Source organism: Oncorhynchus kisutch, linkage group LG2, assembly GCF_002021735.2.
Source record: "Oncorhynchus kisutch isolate 150728-3 linkage group LG2, Okis_V2, whole genome shotgun sequence".
Classification (NCBI taxonomy): domain Eukaryota; kingdom Metazoa; phylum Chordata; class Actinopteri; order Salmoniformes; family Salmonidae; genus Oncorhynchus; species Oncorhynchus kisutch.
In genome coordinates this window covers 62,208,156-62,228,997 of record NC_034175.2, presented here as the reverse complement: position 1 = coordinate 62,228,997, position 20,842 = coordinate 62,208,156, and the positions used below count along the sequence as shown (strand labels likewise).

The window sequence follows — 20,842 nt, the reverse complement described above, 5'->3', positions numbered from 1 at the left end:
AACTGTGAATTTTACCACCTTCTCACAAAGCAACAGTCTTGAATGATGCAGAGGTTGTTGATTCTGCTCACCACAAGTCTTTGGTGTTAGACTCCTGATGGAACACAATAACACTGGAGCTAACATCAACATAAAACACTGGTGACACCCTGGTGTGTGGGTAAGTTCAGGTGGCAGGTGGGGGACAGGGGAAGCAGATAGCTGCTTAGTGGCTATTCAGCAGCCTGATGGTCTAGGGGAAGAAGCTATTGGCCAGTCTGACAGTTCTGGGGGATGGGATCATCAATGGGGGATGGGGCTTTTGGATATGAAATTCACCTTGAAATCCAACTCTGAGCACACAGTAAATCACTCAGTAATAAAATGCTGAGTGGGTATGTGTGATGTCTCTGAGTTCAATGGCTGTGATGTTTCAGAGAAACTCACTTCTGTGCTTCTCTCTCACATGACCACTTCCTCTGTTCTCCATCCTCCTCAGACTACCGCAATGTTCATGTCCCGCTCTCTCTGAGTGTTTCCTGGTTAGCTAGCTGTGACACTGATCTCAGACTCTGACGTTCCACTCTACTCTGTCCATTTCTCTCTCTGTCAGTCAGCTAAGTCTAATATCGTCATGGAAACTCTCCTGTCCTGGGACCTGGTGTCTTTGGTCATCATGCTGTTCCTTGTCTCTACAGGTAAGCTACAGTTGATGACCATAGTACAGTGTGTTTGTGTATGTGTGTGTGTGTACCTGCCTGCCTGACTACCTGTCTGTCTGTGTTTGATTTGCATTCTTATTTCTTAAAAGGATCAAAACATTCTCACACTGTCCTTTAAAGTAAAGTACTTTAAACATTGTCTTTGTTGTTTTCTGTCCCATAGAGTCAGCAGGTGACTCAACAAAATATCTGAAAAACAAATCAGCTTCTTTGGGAGAAATTGTTACTTTGGTTTGCAATAACTCAGAGACGAATGCATCATATATCTGGAAGAAGGACACAGTTCTTATTTTCTCTCATAGTGACACACTGAATAAATCTGAAAAAAAATTCACCTCTGACAGGATGAGTGTTGATCATTCTACAAAGCTGACTATCTTTAATGTAGAGTTAAATGACACCGGGAGCTACAGCTGTCAAATAACAGATGTTCAAAGTGGTGTACGGACAATGGAGTGGAATTTGACCATCACTAATAACCTCACAGGTAATGGAAGTAATGTTCTGTTTAAACTGTAACATGTGGAGAAGAAACTGTATTCTGTAATGCCAGATATAAATATCCAGAATTTTGACTTTAACAAAAATATCAATTATTGTGATAATTATTGCAGAACAATCTAAACTGAATTTTATAATGTTATTATTTGGTTATTATCTCCCAATTGTTTACTATATTGTTATAAAGCAAAAGAATAACACTTGTTCTAGACTTGTGAGACTGAAAATCCTGAAAATCCCAGTTGTTTCTGTCTTAACACAGATCATGCTGAATATAACCTACGGAGGTTATTGCTCTTCATAATTCCATCTGCTATTGGAGGAGGGGTTCTCTGCATTAACATCTGTTGTATGGTCTGGCTGTGTAGGTGAGTAGCTCAAAGTAGTCTACCTAAGAGCTCAGTTCAATCACATCTGCATTGCCTAAAGCACTGTGGTCTCATTTTGTATCTATTGTTGAGTAGGAGTAAAATGTTCAATAAAATACCTAATTCAAGTTACTTTGTTTCTACAGGAAACGAAAACAAGAACAGACAAGTCATTGTGATAAGCGCAAAGAGGTCAGTAGCTTATTTCAGATGGGTTGGGTTAAATGAGGAAGACACATTTTGGTTGAATGCATTCAGTTGTGCAACTAACTGACTAGGTATCCCCTCCCCCTTCAACACTTGATCATTACTAAACGAAGTGGCTGTGTGACTTGTGTTTGTCCCACCAGCCGGATGCCTTTTCCTGTTTTTCTTTTACGCACTAAACACTTTGAGGCCTCCTGCTTATGTTTATGTTGTCTTGAAAATGTGCACAATGTAAGGTTTTAGAAAACGGGAAATGTCTTCCTGAAGGAGGAGCGAACATGCCTTTTCTGAAAGGTCAGGCTATGAATACTGTTTTAATGAATCTTTTTGATATTGCCAAATTTGTGGCTGTGGTAACTAGTGGAAACCAAACTTAGGATCCGAATCACATTCTGCCCATGTGTTATTTTACACGGAATTTCAAGTTTCTCACTTTATTCTATCAAATCAAATGTATTTATAAAGCCCTTTTTACATCAGATGTCAGAAAGTGCTGTACAGAAACCCAGCCTAAAACCCCAAACAATGCAGATGTAGAAGCACGGTGTCTAGGAAAAACTTCCCATAAATGCAGGAACCTAGGAAGTAACCTAGAAAGGAACCAGGCTCCTAGGGGTGTCCAGTCCTTTTGTGGCTGTGCCGAGTGGAGATTATAAGTGTACAAGCCATTAAGGCCAGATAGTTCTTCAAGATGTTCAAGGATGACCAGCAGGGTCAAATAATAAATGCAGTAGTTGTAGAGCATGCAACAGGTCAGCACCTCAGGAGTAAATGTCAGTTGGCCGAGCATTCAGAGGTCGAGAGAGAGGGGTCGAGAGAGAGGGGTCGAGAGAGAGAGAGAGAGAGAGAGAGAGAGAGAGAGAGGTTGAGAGAGAACATATTTAAGTTCACACAGGACACCAGATAAGACTGGAGAATTTCACTTGATAGGACAAACTGACCCTAGCCCCCCCCGGCACAGACTACTGCAGCATAGATAATGGAGGCGGAGACGGCGATGCCCCCGAACAGGGGCAGTTTGATAAGACTGGAGAATTTCACTTGATAGGACAAACTGACCCTAGCCCCCCCCCGGCACAGACTACTGCAGCATAGATAATGGAGGTGAAGGAGAGTCAGACCAAAATGCAGCGTGTAGATTGCGATCCATGTTTATTAAACTGAAGTAACACGAATCTAAATACAAACACTACAAAACAATAAACGTAACGAAAACTGAAACAGCCTAATACTGGTGCACATACACACAGAACAAGGACATCAAGACACTAAGGACAATCACCCACCAAACCCAACACAAAACAGGCTACCTAAATATGGTTCCCAATCAGAGACAATGACTAACACCTGCCTCTGATTGAGAACCATATCAGGCCAAACATAGAAATAGACAAACCAGACACACAACATAGAATGCCCACCCAGCTCACGTCCTGACCAACACTAAAACAAGGAAAACACATACGAACGATGCTCAGACCGTGACAGCTGAGTACAGCCCACAATGATTTGTTTACAAATTCTAGGGACAATAAGGAGGCCTGCATCTTGTGACCATAGCATATGTGTAGGTATGTATGGCAGGACCAAATCGGAGAGATAGGTAGAGGCAAGTCCATGTCATGCTTTGTAAGTTAGAAGTAAAACCTTGACATCAGCCCTTGCCTTTTAACAGGAAGCCAGTGTAAAGAGGCTAGCACTGGAGTAATATGATACAATTTTGGGGTTCCAGTCAAGATTCTAGCAGCCATATTTAGCACTAACTGAAGTTTATTTAGAAAAGTATCCAGGTAACCAGAGAGTAGAGCATTGCAGTAGTCTAATCTAGAAATGACAAAAGCATTAGATTTTATGCACCATTTTTGGACAACAAGTTATAGATTTTTGCTATGTTACGAAGATGGAAAAAAGCTCCCCTTGAAATTTTCTTGATATGTTCGCCAAAAGAGATATCAGAATCCAGAGTAAGGTCGAGGTCCTTCACAGTATTATTTGAGACTACTGTACAATCATCAACATTAACTGTCAGATGAAACAGCAGATCTCTTTGTTTCTTGGGACCTAGAACTAGCAGTCTTTCAATAATGACAGGAATGGAGGTCTTTATTCCAGTGAGATTGCGAAAGTGAACACCACCATGTTTAGTTTTGCCCGACCAAGTTTGAGGCACAGACACCACGACCAGCCCGCTCATTAGGCAGGATTAGGCAGGCGCTTATGGTGGCAGATTGACCAGGGCTGCATTTTCTGAGCTAAACTGATCAAGACGCACGTCCAACAACAACACATTAAACCTCATAATTCTGCCCCAAAATAATGACAATTTCTCTCAACCAGTGGTGTATGGGCTTTTTAGGTGAGCAGTGCCCAATTTGTCAAAAGCAGGGGGCGCAACATATTTTGCTTGTCCATTCCCAGCTCGCCTCTCCAGGGTGCTGTTGGAGAGATGCATCTCTGCAGCGCTCCACCAACGTTCTGTCCCAAAAAACTCTCCAATATAAATCATGTAGCAGCTATAGGATATGGTAGAAAGAGAATGTGGCCTTTTCTGGGGTGGCAGGTAGCCTAGTGGTTCGAGCGTTGGGCCAGTAACCAAAAGGTTGCTAGATTGAATCACCGAGCTGACATGGTAAACATCTGTCGTTCTGCCCCTGAACAGGCAGTTAACCCACTGTTCCTAGGCCGTCATTGTAAATTAGAATTAGTTCTTAACTGACTTGCCTGGTTAAATAAAGGTTAAATACATTTTACAAATGTATTAATTCTGTAGCCTACAGGCTGGAGATAAAATGTATGACAATGTAATGACACCGACACTTTTGCCAAATTCAGGTTTCTCTAAACGGCACTCAGTCAACTAAAACATTTGCTGTCATGTTAACAAACAACATATCCTAAAAACAGGACATGTCAAACTAAAATGGACTATATTGAACCGACAATCACAACTGCTGTCTATGAGTTTCACACCATTGTCATGATCAGTGGTTTCAAGTTTGTATCCTTCAATTTTTTATCATAGCGAAAATGAAAATACTTATGCATTTCCTAGGCTCGCGATAACTCCTCATAAAGCTGGGTAGCTGATATTCAGAGTTTAAATAGGCAAATTGATTAGTCACAGAAATTAGGACTAATAAAGCCAATGAAATGGCCTGTTTTAGGCTACACCTCATTGAGCACGGACCAACGCCTTTTGGATGTCTTTTTTTGGTGCAGTTATTTTTTGGTCTGGCCTATGGTGGCAGAACGGCAAGGACCGGCCCAGAAAGACACGGTTTCAATGGGGAAAGCTGAGCTAACTACAGTGACTGTGCTAGTGGCGGACTCCACAAAGCAGCAAGGCTGGCTAACAGCCTGCTGATTGGCCTGCACCATCATGTGGAGCTAGAGGAGTCAGAAGAGGCTACTCACCCTCTTCTGAACTGTCAACCAATTTTGATCATGATGATTTAGCCTATGAACAGCTGAAAGAACATTCCAAAAACATATACACTGAGTGTACAAAACATTAGGAACGCCTGCTCTTTCCATGACATAAACTGACCAGATTAATCCAGGTTAAATCCACTTCAATGTAGATGAAGGGGAGGAGACAGGTTAAAACTTCTTATGGCTAGGTGGCAGTATTGAGTAGCTTGGATGAATAAGGTGCCCAGAGTAAACTGCCTGCTACTCAGGCTCAGAAGCTAAGATATGCATATTGTTAGTAGATCTGGATGGAAAACACTCCGAAGTTTCTAAAACTGTTTGAATGATGTCTGTGAGTACAACAGAACTCATATGGCAGGCAAAAACCTGAGAAGAAATCCAACCAGGAAGTGGGAAATCTGAGGTTTGTAGTTTTACAACTCTTTGCCTATCCAAGACACAGTGGAAATTTGGTCCGATTGCACTTCCTAAGGCTTCCACTAGATGTCAACAGTCTTTAGAACCTTGTTTGAGGCTTCTACTGTAAAGTGGGGGAGAAAGGGAGCTTTTTGACAAAGAGGTCTGCCAGAGTGCCATGATCTCATTCAGGCGCGCTCCCGTGAGGTGTAGCTGCGTTCCATTGCATTTCTGAAGACAAAGGAATTCTCCGGTTGAAACATTATTGAAGATTTATGATAAAAACATCCTAAAGATTGATTCCATACATCGTTTGACATGTTTCTACGAACTGTAATGGAAATTTTTGACTTTTCGTCTGGCCTGCAAGTCGTGAAAATTGATTGAACTAAACACGTGAACAAAAATGAGGTTTTTGGACATAAAATGATGGACTTTATTGAACAAAACAATAATTTATTGTGGAACTGGGATTCCTGGGAGTGCAAAAAAATATTGGCAGTTGAATGACCTTACTGAAGAGCTCAGTGACTTTCAACGTGGCACCATCATAGGATGCCACCTTTCCAACAAGTCCGTTTATCACATTTCTGCCATGCTAGAGCTGCCCTGGTCAACTGTAAGTGCTATTATTGTTAAGAGGAAACCACGGTAAGAAAGATTACAATAAGAGTATTTGTTACCGTAAAATGCCTATAACGATGGCGTTCTATGACCCCAATAAGCATCCAGGGTCTCGTCTGAACAGCCTATCTGCCAACTTCTGTCTGTCTGTAACAGTTTGGGCTACACACTAATATGACCCCTCTGTGGGAAGTTGAGACTCTCATGAACATGTTGGTTGTTTTTTTATTACGCACACAGGCCTCACAAGACTCGCCTGAAGGTCCCCTGGTACCCATAGCCACGGGACGTAGTTTGGGGTGGGGGTGATGCAATGTTTTTACCGACGGGGTGGGAGGGAGGAGGGGATGCAGATATTTTGTTTTTGCCCACTCTGAAGATGTTTATTGGTCCACTAAAACAGGACAAGTAAAGACCCAGTGCACTACTTTTGTGATGTTTTTTTTACTAAATGTATTTGAGTGTTTACCAGAATTTGTAACTTGAGTCTGCTAATTATCTTTACGACAGTTAATCTGATAATACTTTGTGGAATATAGAAATACTTGCTCTGATATACTGTATGTTTTCCAGTTTCTTGAAGTACTTTGCAAAGGCAACTTGTTTCTATGTGAAAACTGAAACAATCTATTAATTCCTTTTCCATTTTAGTAGACGGTCTTATCCAGAGAAACTTACAGTAGCGAGTGCATACATGTGCATACGTCTTCGTACTGGTACCCCGTGGGAATAAACCCACAACAGTAGAATTGCAAGCGACATGCTCTACCAACTGAGCCACAACATAGCATCATAACATCATAACATAACGTCATCACAAACCACTTGATGTCTTCATGGTGATGGAAAGTCTATAGATGTCACGTTCTGACCTTTATTTCCTTTGTTTTGTCTTTATTTAGTATGGTCAGGGCGTGACTTGGGGTGGGCAGTCTATGTGTGTTTTTCTATGTTGGGGTTTTGAGTTCAGCCTAGTATGGTTCTCAATCAGAGGCAGGTGTCGTTAGTTGTCTCTGATTGAGAATCATACTTAGGTAGCCTGGGTTTCACTTTTGAGTTGTGGGTGTTTGTTTCCGTGTGAGTGTTTGTTGCCACGCGGTACTGTTTCGTTCGTTTCACGTTTATTGTTTTGTAGTGTTCAGTTTATGTCTTTAAATAAACATTATGGACACTTACCACGCTGCGCATTGGTCCTCCGATCCTTCTCGCTACTCCTCCTCAGAAGAGGAGGAAGAATGCCTTTACAATAGGTACAAACCTAGATGACCAACCTACTATACACAATGCTTAATTTAGGATTAAAGAAGTGCAAGAGCTGTCTTTGTCCAAGTCGGTCCATTAGACTTTGTTCACCAAAATACACAAATTACATTATGCAATAAAGACCTCTGATTATTCACTGGGTTCATACACATTTTTCATGACTTCTACCACATTTTCATGACCATTATTATAGCCTACATGAAAAAGTAACCCCTCTTTGGGATCGGTGTACCGATAGCGTTCCACTTTGACAACATCCGGTGAAATTGCAGAGCATGAAATTCAAAATACAAAATCGTAATATTGAAATACAAGTGTCTTATATCATTTAAACGCTTAACTTCTTGTTAATCCAACCGCGTTGTCAGATTTAAAAAAGGCTTTATTGTGAAAGCATACCATGTGATTATCTGGGGACAGCGCCCCACATCAAAATACTTTTTCAAACCAGACCAGGCGTCACAAATTCCCAAATAGCGATAAAATAAATCACTTACTTTTGAAGATCTTCGTCTGTTTGCAATACCAAGGGTCCCAGCTACACAATGAATGATCGTTTTGTTCGATAAAGTCCTTCTTTAAATCCCAAAAGGTCAGTTTAGTAGGCGCCATCAATTTCAGTAATCCACTCGTTCAACATGTATACAAACAAATCCAAAAAGTTACCGGTAAAGTTCGTCCAAACAAGTCAAACAATGTTTCTAATTAATCCTCAGGTACTCTAATATCTAAATAAACTATAAAATTGAAGACTGAGAATAGTATTTTCAATAGGGAAGATAAATAACGAAGAGCGCGCACCTCATTCACGAGCGCAACAAGACTAGTTTTCTAATGAGAGACACCTTGGAAAAACTACAACTACTTGCTCATTTAAAAAAAAGAATAAGCCTGAAACCCTTTCTAAAAACTTGACATCTAGTGGAAGCCATAGGAACTGTAATCTGGGTCCTATCTATTTGTTTTTCCAATAGGCTATCATTGAAATGTGATGGATGGATTTTCCTCTTGTTTTCGCCTGCAATATCAGTTCTGTAATACTCACATACATTATTTTAACAGTTTTAGAAACGTCAGAGTGTTTTCTATCCAATGCTATATGTATATCCTAGTTTCTGGGCCTGAGTAACAGGCAGTTTACTTTGGGTACGTCATTCATCCGAACTTCCGAACACTCCGCCCGAGCCTTAAGATGCTTAAGAAGGCTGCAGTGTCTGATCCCATGTAGGCCTACCATCTCCTGCCGTTGTGCCCTTGATCAAGGCACTTAACCCCCCACAAAGTAGAACTGCACTGTTAGTCACATATTGTCAACATGTGGTCAACCCACCACCTGGAGAGCTCCGGGGTGTGCAGACTTGGATTTTGATGCAGCCCTAAAACACCCAAGTTCAATCTGATGTTTAGGCTACCATGTGATTGGACCAGGGCCTGTACACCCAGTAGCTGTCCTGGAAGAGGGTTGCCACCCTTGATATAAAATATTGCATTATAACTAAATACTCTTGCCTTTATAAAATGATTCCCTCATTCAATGATTCAGGGATCAAATGGAGAAGGTACGCTACTTCAAAGCAAGGTGTCTAACTGTTTAGGCTCAAATATTCATATTTCAGGGGAGATCTATGCACAGCAAGTTATTTGTCAGTTAAGATATTTATAGAATATATTTGTTGTCGCAGTTGCTTGGCTACGGTTTAATAGAGGGGAATACCAGCTTTCCATCTGTCCAGATTTATTTCGGCTATAGAGCTAGTGGAAAGGCCACAATTACATGTATGCTTAGCTGGCTTTAGTTAACTGGGGAGATAACTGCTACACATTGTTTTGAATTGGCTATATAGTTAGTATGTTGTTCTTCATTATTTTATACCTGCTGCTAAGATGTTGTGCTCTTTCTCCTTGGGCAACGGCCCATTCGAACTGGCACACACACAACACACACAGACAGGTACTGAAGGGTCATTCCGATAATGGCTGATGTCGATTTTTAAGTCATTGATCATATTTAAAAGTGTGCCTCCATGAATTAAATTAGCAAAAATTTTTAAACTAATTTCAATGACTTTTCATGTCTTTACAAACCCTAATTTGACCTAATTTTACACAGAGCATCATACGCATTCAGCCTACTGTCACACACAAATTCACAGACTATCAGCAAATAAACTTGAAGAAAGCAGAATCAGGAAATGAATGCCAACTCTCCATTGTAATTCAATGCAGATCCCGCCTTCATTCCGCTTTGATCAATCTTTTTTTGCCTCAGTGTGTGAATCTAGGTCGGCAATAGGCTACTTTGTTAATAGAGAAGCTGGTACACAATTCCCCCAAAATTAGAAGTGCCTGTATGGCACTCTGGTCAGCTCCGGCCCAAGTCAAGCACTGACAATACAGTAATGTACATTTACATTAAGTGATTTGTAAGGATGGTAAATTAATACGGCACAAAGGGTGTCTGAATGGACAATCCAGTTCCGCACTCGACTGTCAAACTTCAAATCCAGCTCCAGAGACTCGGAGAGAAAGAAACTAGTTTGTTCCTGCATGGCACCACTCTTAGTGAGTATTGGCGCAACAAGAGCTTTCCAAGAGGACTGAGAATACAGTAGGAGCCTGCAATAGGGAAAAACTACAAAACTTTCGTTCAGCAATGGGGTGAAATACTCAACAAATGTTCTATAGATTACATTTTATTAATCGTTGAACATGTGTCGAAGGAAGTGAAAGAAGTTGAAGTTAAGATTAGCGAACATGAGGTTATAATGAAGGAGGTTCTAGGCCCTAATTTTACAGCCATAGACGACACGATCAACCAGTCCATTGGGAAATAAAGAGACGTTCTACAAGCAACAAAGATCAAGAAATAGCAGTGAGATACAGAGGACTACCAGCTCAACCAGGTGTACGCATGGAAAGGCTCAAGAACAGGAGCACGGAGAGGCCGACGTAGGGACGCACCACTGATCGGGTGACGCAGAAACGCAGCTTCGGGAGGACATGGAAACTTGGACACAGAGGCATCCACTGAGAGCAAATTCCCTACAGACAGTGACTCCAGCTACCATGGCACACAGTCGTTTTCTTTTAGCCCGGAAGCAACACAAGGCTCCACGAAATAAAATAAACGATGTAGGAGAGGCAATCGGTTGAAGAGGAGATCAGGAACACAGGTCGTGGACATGGAGCTACAGCAGGACCTCTCCAAAAAAGACCTTACTGACACTCAAGTTTCAGTCTTATCTAAGGGCCTCTCTTTTGTACCTACATGTACAAATAAACAATTCGATAGGAAAGTAGATCTGTTTAAATTCTTTCGCAAGATAAATTTAAGCATGTGTTTTTGCAAAACACTGTTTCGGGCCTAGATACACATCAAAGAACTGGTACCCATTTTCAGCCCAAACGCAAATTCTGTCCCATGGTTAACAACTCCTCGATTGATACCTATTGTAGGTTAGTCGAACAAGAAGCCATGTCAGTATATACGAGACAAACAAACCACATTTAGAAGAACCTCACTAGAACAGAAGAACAGGCACTTAATGAATTAATGAAAGATTAATCTTTGGTTATTAAGCATGCAGATAAGAGGGTGCTGTGGTTGTTTTAGACTATGAAAAATATAAAGAAGAAATGCAGAGACAACTCAGTAATGAACTTTTCTATAAAAACTGAGTGTTGATCCCACACAGGTGTTCCAAAGGGATATATGCTCTAATCTGGAGCCCTATTAAATAACCTGATCTCAAAACCTGAATATGAATATCCTTGCTGCAAATGTGCCATACGTCCATGCCTGTACATTTTGTCGAAATTACACAAACCTAAAACACAACAAGGCAATTATCGAGGCAGACCAGTGGTTGCAGGAATAGGCTCAATGCTAGAGCCATTGTCGAACTTTATAGACTATTTTATTAAAACTCATGTGCAAGCATTGCCATCATATGTAAAACACTCTATAGACTTCATAAACAAGATCTCACCAATAACTGGTTTAACAGAGGACTGTATTTTTGTCACATTAGATGTCGAGAGTCTATATACCAGCATTCCCCACGTGGGAGGGCTGGCAGCCCTAGCTCACTATTTGGGAGACAGAGATACGGATATCCACCAACAAACTTTATTCTAGAGCTGAATATGTTTTATGTTTACTTTCAAATCTCATAGAAAAAATCTCATAGAAAAAAAATCTCATAGAAAACCTGTGTAAATTAGGTATTTCAATATTTTTCCACAATACATTTGCAAAAATTTCTAAAAGCTGTTTTCGCTTTGTCATTATGAGGTATTGTGTGTAGATTGATGAGAAAAACATTAATTGAATCCATTTTAGAATAAGGAAGGCTGCGACGTAACAAAATGTGGAAAAAGTCAAAGGGTCTGAATACTTTCTGAATGCACTGTACAGGACAGACACTGTGGCTGGATTTACAACAAGTGTATCTTTAAAATGGTGTAAAATACTTGTATGCTTGAGGAATTTTCATTATGAGATTGTTGTTTTGAATTTGGTGCCCTGCACTTTCACTGGCTGTTGGCGAGGGACGCTTACCGTCCCACATATCCCAGAGAGGTTAATCAGTACTGTCTCCACTCTCATCTCTACTCTCCTTTTGTCTCACATATTTTTTTGCTCCCTGATGTCTCTCCTGTTTTCACCTCTTCTCTCATTTTATTTATTTTTTATTTTATTTATTTAACTAGGCAAGTCAGTTAAGAACAAATTCTTATTTAAAATGATGGCCTGGGAACAGTGGGTTAACTGCCTTGATCAGGGGCAGAACGACAGATTTTTACCTTGTCAGCTCGGGGATTCGATCTAGCATCCTTTTGGTTACCAGCCCAACGCTCTAACCACTAAGCTACTTGCTGCCCTCATTGATCTCTTCTCTCTCCACTCCTCTCTTCTCTCCCCTACAGGAGAGCAATGCCCAGTCTGATGGTCACATTGCCAGAAGAGAACAACACCGGTGGAGTCAGTACTTCGAAAGACTCAACTCAGTCTATGGACTGTAGTAATCACACAGCAGTTACTTAACAGGCCAAAAAAGAGTCAAGTATCATAGACGGATTAGCTGACAAGGTCACGACAACAAAGCGCATGCTTCAATGAGGAAGAAGTCCATGTGTAGTTGTGATTCTGGATGACCAGATAACTCTCCAACATTGACAAGAAGCTGCTATGTGGGAATCTTAGGTGGTTCGTTTCAGCTTGTTGTGTCTAGTTAGTGATACTGTGATGGAACATTTTCTGTTTGTGTTTTTCTAATAACCAATTTCTGTGCTCATGCAAGTGACTGATTGAACATGCAGAGGAGGAATCCTCACTATCAGTATGCAATTTGGCAGTACACCCAGAACCGTGTTTTGAGAACTAAAGGGATATCTTAGTTTCAAGGTCTCAGCTTGGAGAGAGGAAGCCTCTTAAGGTATTGGTCAGTCACATGCATGAACCAAACGTTAATGATGAATTAATTATGAATAATAAATAAGCTAAATCATGCAAATAGAACTTGTCTGTGTAAGCAGTATATAAGAGAACTAACGGGACTGGTCCAGTGAAGCTCACTTCAGACCGACACTTTATGCATCTAAGTTTGACTGGGACGTCTTCAGCGTGCTGTAAATAAACAATGCTTCATTTAAGATTGACTTCAAGTGTCCCTGTGTAGAATTTCCATGACAATGCCATATCTTGTTTTGAAGTGTCTTGTCTGATGCCACATCTAGCTAATATGGCAAAAATGTGCTAGCTAGCTAAACAACAACTGTAACAGCGTATTTGAGAGACAACAAGTGCTCAATGTGCAAATGTATTTATGTTTCCAATGGTAACACTTTACTTGACACCCACCGGCATACCACGTTATGACACCCTCATAACCATATCATAATATGTCATTACAACTGACATAACGTGTCATATCCTGTCATTATATGGTCATAACACTGTCATGACCCATATATGTACACCTGTTGTGACACATATTGCATTATTTTATGGCTGGTTGGTTATGAGATTTACATAAGAGTGTCAAAACCCATATTTATTCAAATGTATTTTTTCCCTGCCAAGAAGTTTCCGTTCGTTTTAAAGGTTATTCTTGTCCTTTGTTGTTATTGTAAATAATAATTTACATTCATGTTTTTTTTCATCATATTTTAAATCATTTGCAAAAAATACACTTCAAGACGCTGTCATGAAGCATTATGACCATCCTGTGTCACTTTACTTGGACTAAGAAAATAGACTTTATGACACTGTCAAGAGGCATTATGAACATCAGAATCATATAAGCCAGATAGGCCTATCATGTACTGAACAAAAATATAAACGCAACATGTAAAATGTTGGTCACGTGTTTCATGACCTGAAATAAAATATCCCTCAAATGTTCCGAATACACAAAAAGCATATTTGTCTAAACATATTCTGCACAAATTTGTTTACATCCCTGTTAGTGAGCATTTCTCCTTTGTCAAGATAATCCATCCACCTGACAGGTGTGGCATATCAAGAAGCTGATTAAACAGCATGATCATTATATAGGTGTACCTTGTGGGAGCGTGCAATTGGCATGCTGACTGAAAGAATATCCACCAGAGCTGTTGCCGGGGAATGTAATGTTCATTTCTCTACCATAATCCACCTCCAAAGTCGTTTTAAAGAATATGACAGTATGACCAACTGGCCTCTCAACCCGCTAACCAGGTGTAACCAAGCCAACCCAGGATCTCCACATTCAACTTCTTCACCTGCAGGATCGTCTAAGACCAGCCATCCGGACAGCTGATGAAACTGAGGAGTATTTCCATCTGAAATAAAGCCATTTCGAGGGGAAAAACTCATTTGGTTTGCCTAGGCCTGGCTCGCCAGTGGGTGATTGCCCTCCCAGGCCCACCCATGACTGCGCCCCTGCAAAGTCATGTGAAATCCATAGATTAGGGCATCATTAATTTATTTAAATTGATTGATTTTCTTATATGAATTGTAACCCAGTAAAATCGTTGACATTGTTGCAGGTTGTGTTTATATTGTTTTCAGTAATACCTTATTTCAGTCAAAAAGAGTGCGTATTGTCCTGCTCCTGAAATCTGTTCCTGCATTCATCCCAGTCATCAGCCACAGAGTATTGGGGTACTGTAGGTGCATGTCTGACATCAATTTGTGCGCAATTACAATGATAATTTAATATTGTCAACTTCAGAAAATGTTATGTAACAAACATACTGTTGACAAGTAGGCTATGGTGTACTGTAATGGAAGGTTTTGCCTTGTGTGATAGGTTTTGTGGGTTTTGACATTCTTATGTAGTTGTCATAACCAGCTAAAAGAAATACAATATATGTCACAACAGGTCTAAATATGTGTCAAATATGTGTCATGACAGTATTATGACCATACTAATACAGGTTATGACAAGGTATGTCAGCTGTTATGACATATAATAACATAGTTATGACTGTCATAACGTGCTATGACGCTGGGTGTCAACTAAAGTCTAAACTTTTCTGTAAACATTGGAGACTAAATATAGTTTACATGTGGTCAAGAATCTAAGCCAACCTGTCTGTTTTGGCCCATAGTTTTGCACAAGTCGGTTTTGTTAATAAACAACAAGAAAATCAGCAGAACACCACATTTGACGCTTTACACTTTACAAGATTCAACTTTGTTTTCTTATTAAACGTTTTAGAATATTAACACAGCATTTATGGTTCATTGTATTTGCTTGTACTTTATTGAAGATGTTAATAACTAGCATCTGGATAGCAGTTTAAGGCCTAGGTAAAATTAGTTGCATGTTGGATATTCGTTTTTCTCTTATCAATAGCCTTTGAACCAAGAATGCCATTACTTTGAAAATGGTATATTCTGAATCAGGGGACAATGGAGACCAATCCATAGCTTTTTAGGAATTTGTGGAGGGGGGTGGGGGGGTTGATTAGTTTCTCAATTTTCAATAGCTCTAAAACCAAGCGTGCCATCACTATGAAAATGAGATATTGCAACAAGAGTTACTATAGTTTATGTTTTCTGTTAGCCCAGTGTCACGCCCTGACCATAGTTTGCTTTGTATGTTTCTATGTTTTGTTTGGTCAGGGTGTGATCTGAGTGGGCATTCTATGTTTTATGTCTAGTTTGTCTGTTTCTGTGTTTGGCTTGATATGGTTCTCAATCAGAGGCAGGTGTTAGTCGTTGTCTCTGATTGGGAACCATATTTAGGTAGCCTGTTTTGTAATTGTGGGTTGTGGGTGATTGTCTATGTTAGTTGCTTGTGTCAGCACAGTTCTTATAGCTTCACGGTCGTTTTTCATTTATTGTTTTGTATTCAGTGCTTTCTTTAATTAAAATATCATCATGAACAAATACCACGCTGCATTTTGGTCAGCTTCTTATGACGATCGTGACAGAATCACCCACCACAAAAGGACCAAGCGGTGTGGTAATGGGCAGCAGCAGCAGCAGCAGTGATGTCAGGATTTCTGGACATGGGAGCGAGATCTGGACTGTGTCACTACTTGGGAGGAGATAGACAGACAGGTTGGCGGTCGACCCAGGGAGAGTGCCGGAGCCCACCTGGGATTCTCTGGAGCAGTGTGAGGAGGGATACCGGCGAATGGAGTCAGCACGGCAGCGCGGTAGGAAGCCCGAGAGGCAGCCCCAAAAATGTATTTGGGGGGGGGGGGACACATGGGGAGTGTGGCGAAGCCAGGTAGGAGACCTGCGCCAACGTCCTGTGCTTACCGGAGAGCGAGAGAGACCGGGCAGGCATATAATATAATAATAATAATAATAATTTTGCACGCCCAGTTTTTCAGTTTTTGATTTGTTAAAAAAGTTTGAAATATCCAATAAATGTCGTTCCACTTCATGATTGTGTCCCACTTGTTGTTGATTCTTCACAAAAAAATACAGTTTTATATCTTTATGTTTGAAGCCTGAAATGTGGCAAAAGGTCGCAAAGTTCAAGGGGCCCGAATACTTTCGCAAGGCACTGTACTCGACATGTTGCTTATGTAGCGTGGTTCGTTCTGAATTGTGTAATTTAATGAGGACACTGCCACAACTGGAGGTCTGCTTGTCATTTTTATTTTCCCTGCGCACGAAGAGACAACGCACAGTATGTTAGCCTTGGCGCAGTCACAGCTCTGACACCTCGCTAGCTGAAGGTCAGGCAAGAGAGAACAATAGGAGGGTATAGTAACACAGATACCCCACGATGGACCAAACCAAAATATACAAAACTTTTACAATCAATTGTATTTACAATATAGATATAAAAGTGTTTGCACACAAAAAATAACATTAGCTATGCAGCTGTAAATAAATTAAAAACACATTGTATTAATATTATTATTATTATTATCTCCTCGTGACCTGGCCTATTTGAACTGCTACAAGTGTGCAACTTGGTGCATAATCTAGGGGAACATCACACTGCTACACTTACACTGAATTTTTAAAGTACAGTAATGTGAGAAATGTTATGTAGCGTTGTGTCCTGGATGTATTAGTATCAGGTGCATGGCTTCATTGCTCATTGTAAAGGAAGGTGTAACCAAACTAAGACTGTCATGATGCACATTCTCTTAGTGCATTAGTCCTTGTCTCATGTCCCTTTCTGCGGGAAAGTGCCTGAATAATAGCTATGACGATTGCAGGGATTAGATTAGGCCATAATTCATAAGTCTGTGGTATAGGTTTAAATCTAACATGTTTCTTATAGTAACTGTATCCCTTCTCTCCTCATACTTGTGATCCACACCTTTACCGTACTCCTCATGAAACCTCAGTGTTTTGGTTTAACCTAGCATCAGTGCAGCATGGCATTTTTTGTCATCAGTAAGTACTGTCTATAGTTAGTAGTTAAAATACAGGCCTTTAAGTAAGGGATAAACGTTGACGTTCTGTACATTACCTTAGAAATAATGGACGGCGCAGCAGGACAAGGCAGAGCCGGGTTCCTTTGCGGAGTACAGTTGAAGTCGGAAATTTACATACACTTTAGCCAAATACAGTTAAACTCCGTTTTTCACAATTCCTGACATTTACTCCTAGAAAAAAATCCATGTCTTATGTCAGTTAGGATCCCCACTTTATTTTAAGAATGTGAAATGTCAGAATAATAGTAGAGTGATTTATTTCAGCTTTTATTTCTTTCATCACATTCCCAGTGGGTCAGAAGTTTACATGCACTCAATTAGTATTTGGTAGCAATGCATTTAAATTGTTTAACTTCGGTCAAATGCTTTGGGTAGCCTTCCACAAGCTTCCCACAAAAAGTTGGGTGAATTTTGGCACATTCCTCCTGACAGAGTTGGTGTAACTGAGTCAGGTTTGTAGGCCTCCTTGCTCGCACAAGTTTTTCAGTTCTGCCCACACATTTCTATAGGATTGAGGTCAGGGCTTTGTGATGGCCAATCCAATACCTTGACTTTGTTGTCCTTAAAACCTGTTCACCGCACACGTACCTCTAGGGGTACCATCCCCCCCTGCTCAACTGACACAGTGGCGCACAGAACGCAAAAATATTCTTAGAAGTATTTAACCTCCACACATTAACAAGTCCAATAGCTCAAATGAAAGATAAACACCTTGTTCATCTAGCCACCAAGTCAGATTTCTAAAATGTTTTACGGCGAAAACATAGCACATATTTATGTCAAACCACCACCAAAAGATAGGCTAATTTACATAGCCATTTTGTAGAACAATAGATGCAATCACAAAAGCAGGATTAAAAGAAAAATAATTCACTAACCTTTTGAAAATCTTCATCAGATGACAGGAATAGGACATGTTATACAGTACATTTATGTTTTTTTCAATAATATGCAATTTATATCCATAAATCACTGTTTACATTGAACGTCATGTTCAAAAAATGCTACTAGAATGTCCGGAGAAATTATGGTAACTCTGCCAGATAACAGAAATACACATCATAAACGTTGACTAAATATACATGTTCTACATATAGTTAGAAAGATACACTTCTTCTTAATAAAACAGCTGTGTTACATTTATTTTTAACGTTACAGAATTCGTTCACTTGTCAATAATATGAGACGGCGCTCATAGATTAGCAATATGGCTCCGCTATTTCGGAGTCCACAGAAACACATAATAACCACATAAATATTCCCTTACCTTTGCTGTTGTTCGATCAGAAGTCGTGGAAGAAGTCATACTTACCAAAACCAGCGTTTGCCTTTCAAATGTGTGTCTTTGGGTTATCAAACGCGACTAATTTCGGCTGAAATGCACCCAAAATTCTATGGGTTGCGCATCAAAACTTCAAAATTATATGTCGACTAAACTGGTCAAACTAAGTTCAGAATCGAGCTAAAACATGTTATAAACATACATAAAAATCCTTAGCCCGAAAGGACAAGCCTATATCGTTTGGTGGATCTTGGAACGGAAGAGAGAGAAACACCGAGGCGCGCACGTATTATTGCGTGACCCGAGGGTTTCTTCCCGCCAAAGGGTGAGGGAGCGCGCGATCTTCACAATGAAGCTTCCCATTGAAAGAGGACATCGCGCTGAAGAGATAGGAACTGTTCCCAGATCTGTAGCTGGTTGGGAAGGGTGGGGGCGATGACGTCAAAGTTGGGCCAACTTTTCTGCTGACAGAAAGAGTTTGGAAGAATGGCTTCCCTGTGAGTTCTGCTTTACATAGAGACATAATTTGAACGGTTTTAGAAGCTTTAGAGTTTTCTATTCAATAATATTTATTATATGCATATATTAGCAATTTTTGACAGATTTTTTGTCAGTTTACTATGGGCACGCATTCCTCCAAAGGGGACAGTATTCTGCCATAGCCTTAACAGGTTTTAAACCATTTTGCCACAACTTTGGAAGTATGCTTGGGGTAATTGTGCATTTGGAAGACCAATTTGCCACCTAGCTTTAACTTCCTGACTGATGTCTTGAGATGTTGCTTCAATATATCCATCTAATTTTCCTCCTCCTGATGCCATCTATTTTGTGAAGTGCATCAGTCCTTCCTGCAGCAAAGCACCGCCACAACATGATGCTGCCACCCCCGTGCTTCATGGTTGGGATGGTGTTCTTCGGCTTGCAAGCCTCCCCTTTTTCCTCCAAACATAACGATGGTCATTATTGCCAAAATGTTCTATATTTGTTTCATAAGACCATAGGACATTTCTCCAAAAAGTACGATCTTTGTCCCCATGTGCAGTTGCAAACCGTAGTCTGGCTTTTTTTGGGGCGGTTTTGGAGCGGTGGATTCTTCATTGCTGAGTGGCCTTTCAGGTTATGTCGAGTTACGACTCATTTTACTGTGGATATAAATACTTTTGTACCACCAGCATCTTCACAAGGTCTTTTGCTGTTGTTCTGGGCTTTATTCGCACTTTTCACACCAAAGTCAGTTCATCTCTAGGAGACAGAATTCAACTTCTTCTTGAGCGGTATGACGGCTGTGTGGTCACATGGTGTTTATACTTGCGTAATATTATTTGAACAGACAAACGTTTTACCTTCAGGCATTTGGAAATTGCTCCTAAGGATGAACCAGATTCGTGGAGGTCTACAATTTTTATTCTGAAGTCTTGGCTGATTTTTTTGATTTTCCCATGATGTCAATCAAAGAGGCACTGAATTTGAAATACATCCACATGTACACCTCCAATTGACTTAAATTATGTCAATTAGCCTATCAGAAGCTTCTAAAGCCATGACATCATTTTCTTTAATTTTCCAAGCTGTTTAAAGGCACAGTCAACTTCGTGTATGTAAACTTCTGACCCACTGGAATTGTGATATTGTAAATTATAAGTGAAATAATCTGTCTGTAAACAATTGTTGGAAAAATTACTTGTGTCATGCACAATGTCCTAACCGAATTGCCAAAACTATAGTTTTGTAACTAGAAATTTGTGGAGTGGTTGAAAAATGAGTTTTAATGACTCCAACCTAAGTGTATGTAAACATCTGACTTCAACTGTATATTTTTCCAAGGTAATGTACAGAATGGATGTGTTTATGCCCCTTATCCTCTTGAGTGTAGGGGGAAGTATTTTGATGTTTGGATGAAAAATGTACCCAAATTAAACTGCCTATTTCCTAGGCCCAGAATCTAGAATATGTATATAATTGTCAGATTAGGATAGAAAACACTCTAAAGTTTCCAAAACTGTCAAGATATTGTCCGTGAGTATAACAGAACTGATATTGCAGGCGAAAACCTGAGGAAAATCCAACCAGGAAGCGCTGTTTTTCCTGAAACCTCTCTGTTCCATTACACGCCTTCCCTCCATTTAAAGGGATATCAACCAGATTCCTTTCTCTATGGCTTCCGCATGGTG

At 40.2% G+C, this 20,842-nt stretch overlaps 1 protein-coding gene across 1 annotated transcript; it reads left to right on the top strand.

Moving 5' to 3' along the window:
* Window positions 1–504: 504 nt before the first annotated feature.
* On the top strand, window positions 505–13,153 carry LOC109869763 (uncharacterized). Its single transcript, XM_020460026.2, has 5 exons — window positions 505–677; window positions 865–1,188; window positions 1,465–1,570; window positions 1,717–1,762; window positions 12,422–13,153. Exons 1-5 carry the CDS (start codon window positions 614–616, stop codon window positions 12,515–12,517), a joined length of 636 nt encoding a protein of 211 aa, XP_020315615.1. The 5' UTR covers window positions 505–613; the 3' UTR covers window positions 12,518–13,153.
* Window positions 13,154–20,842: the final 7,689 nt, after the last annotated feature.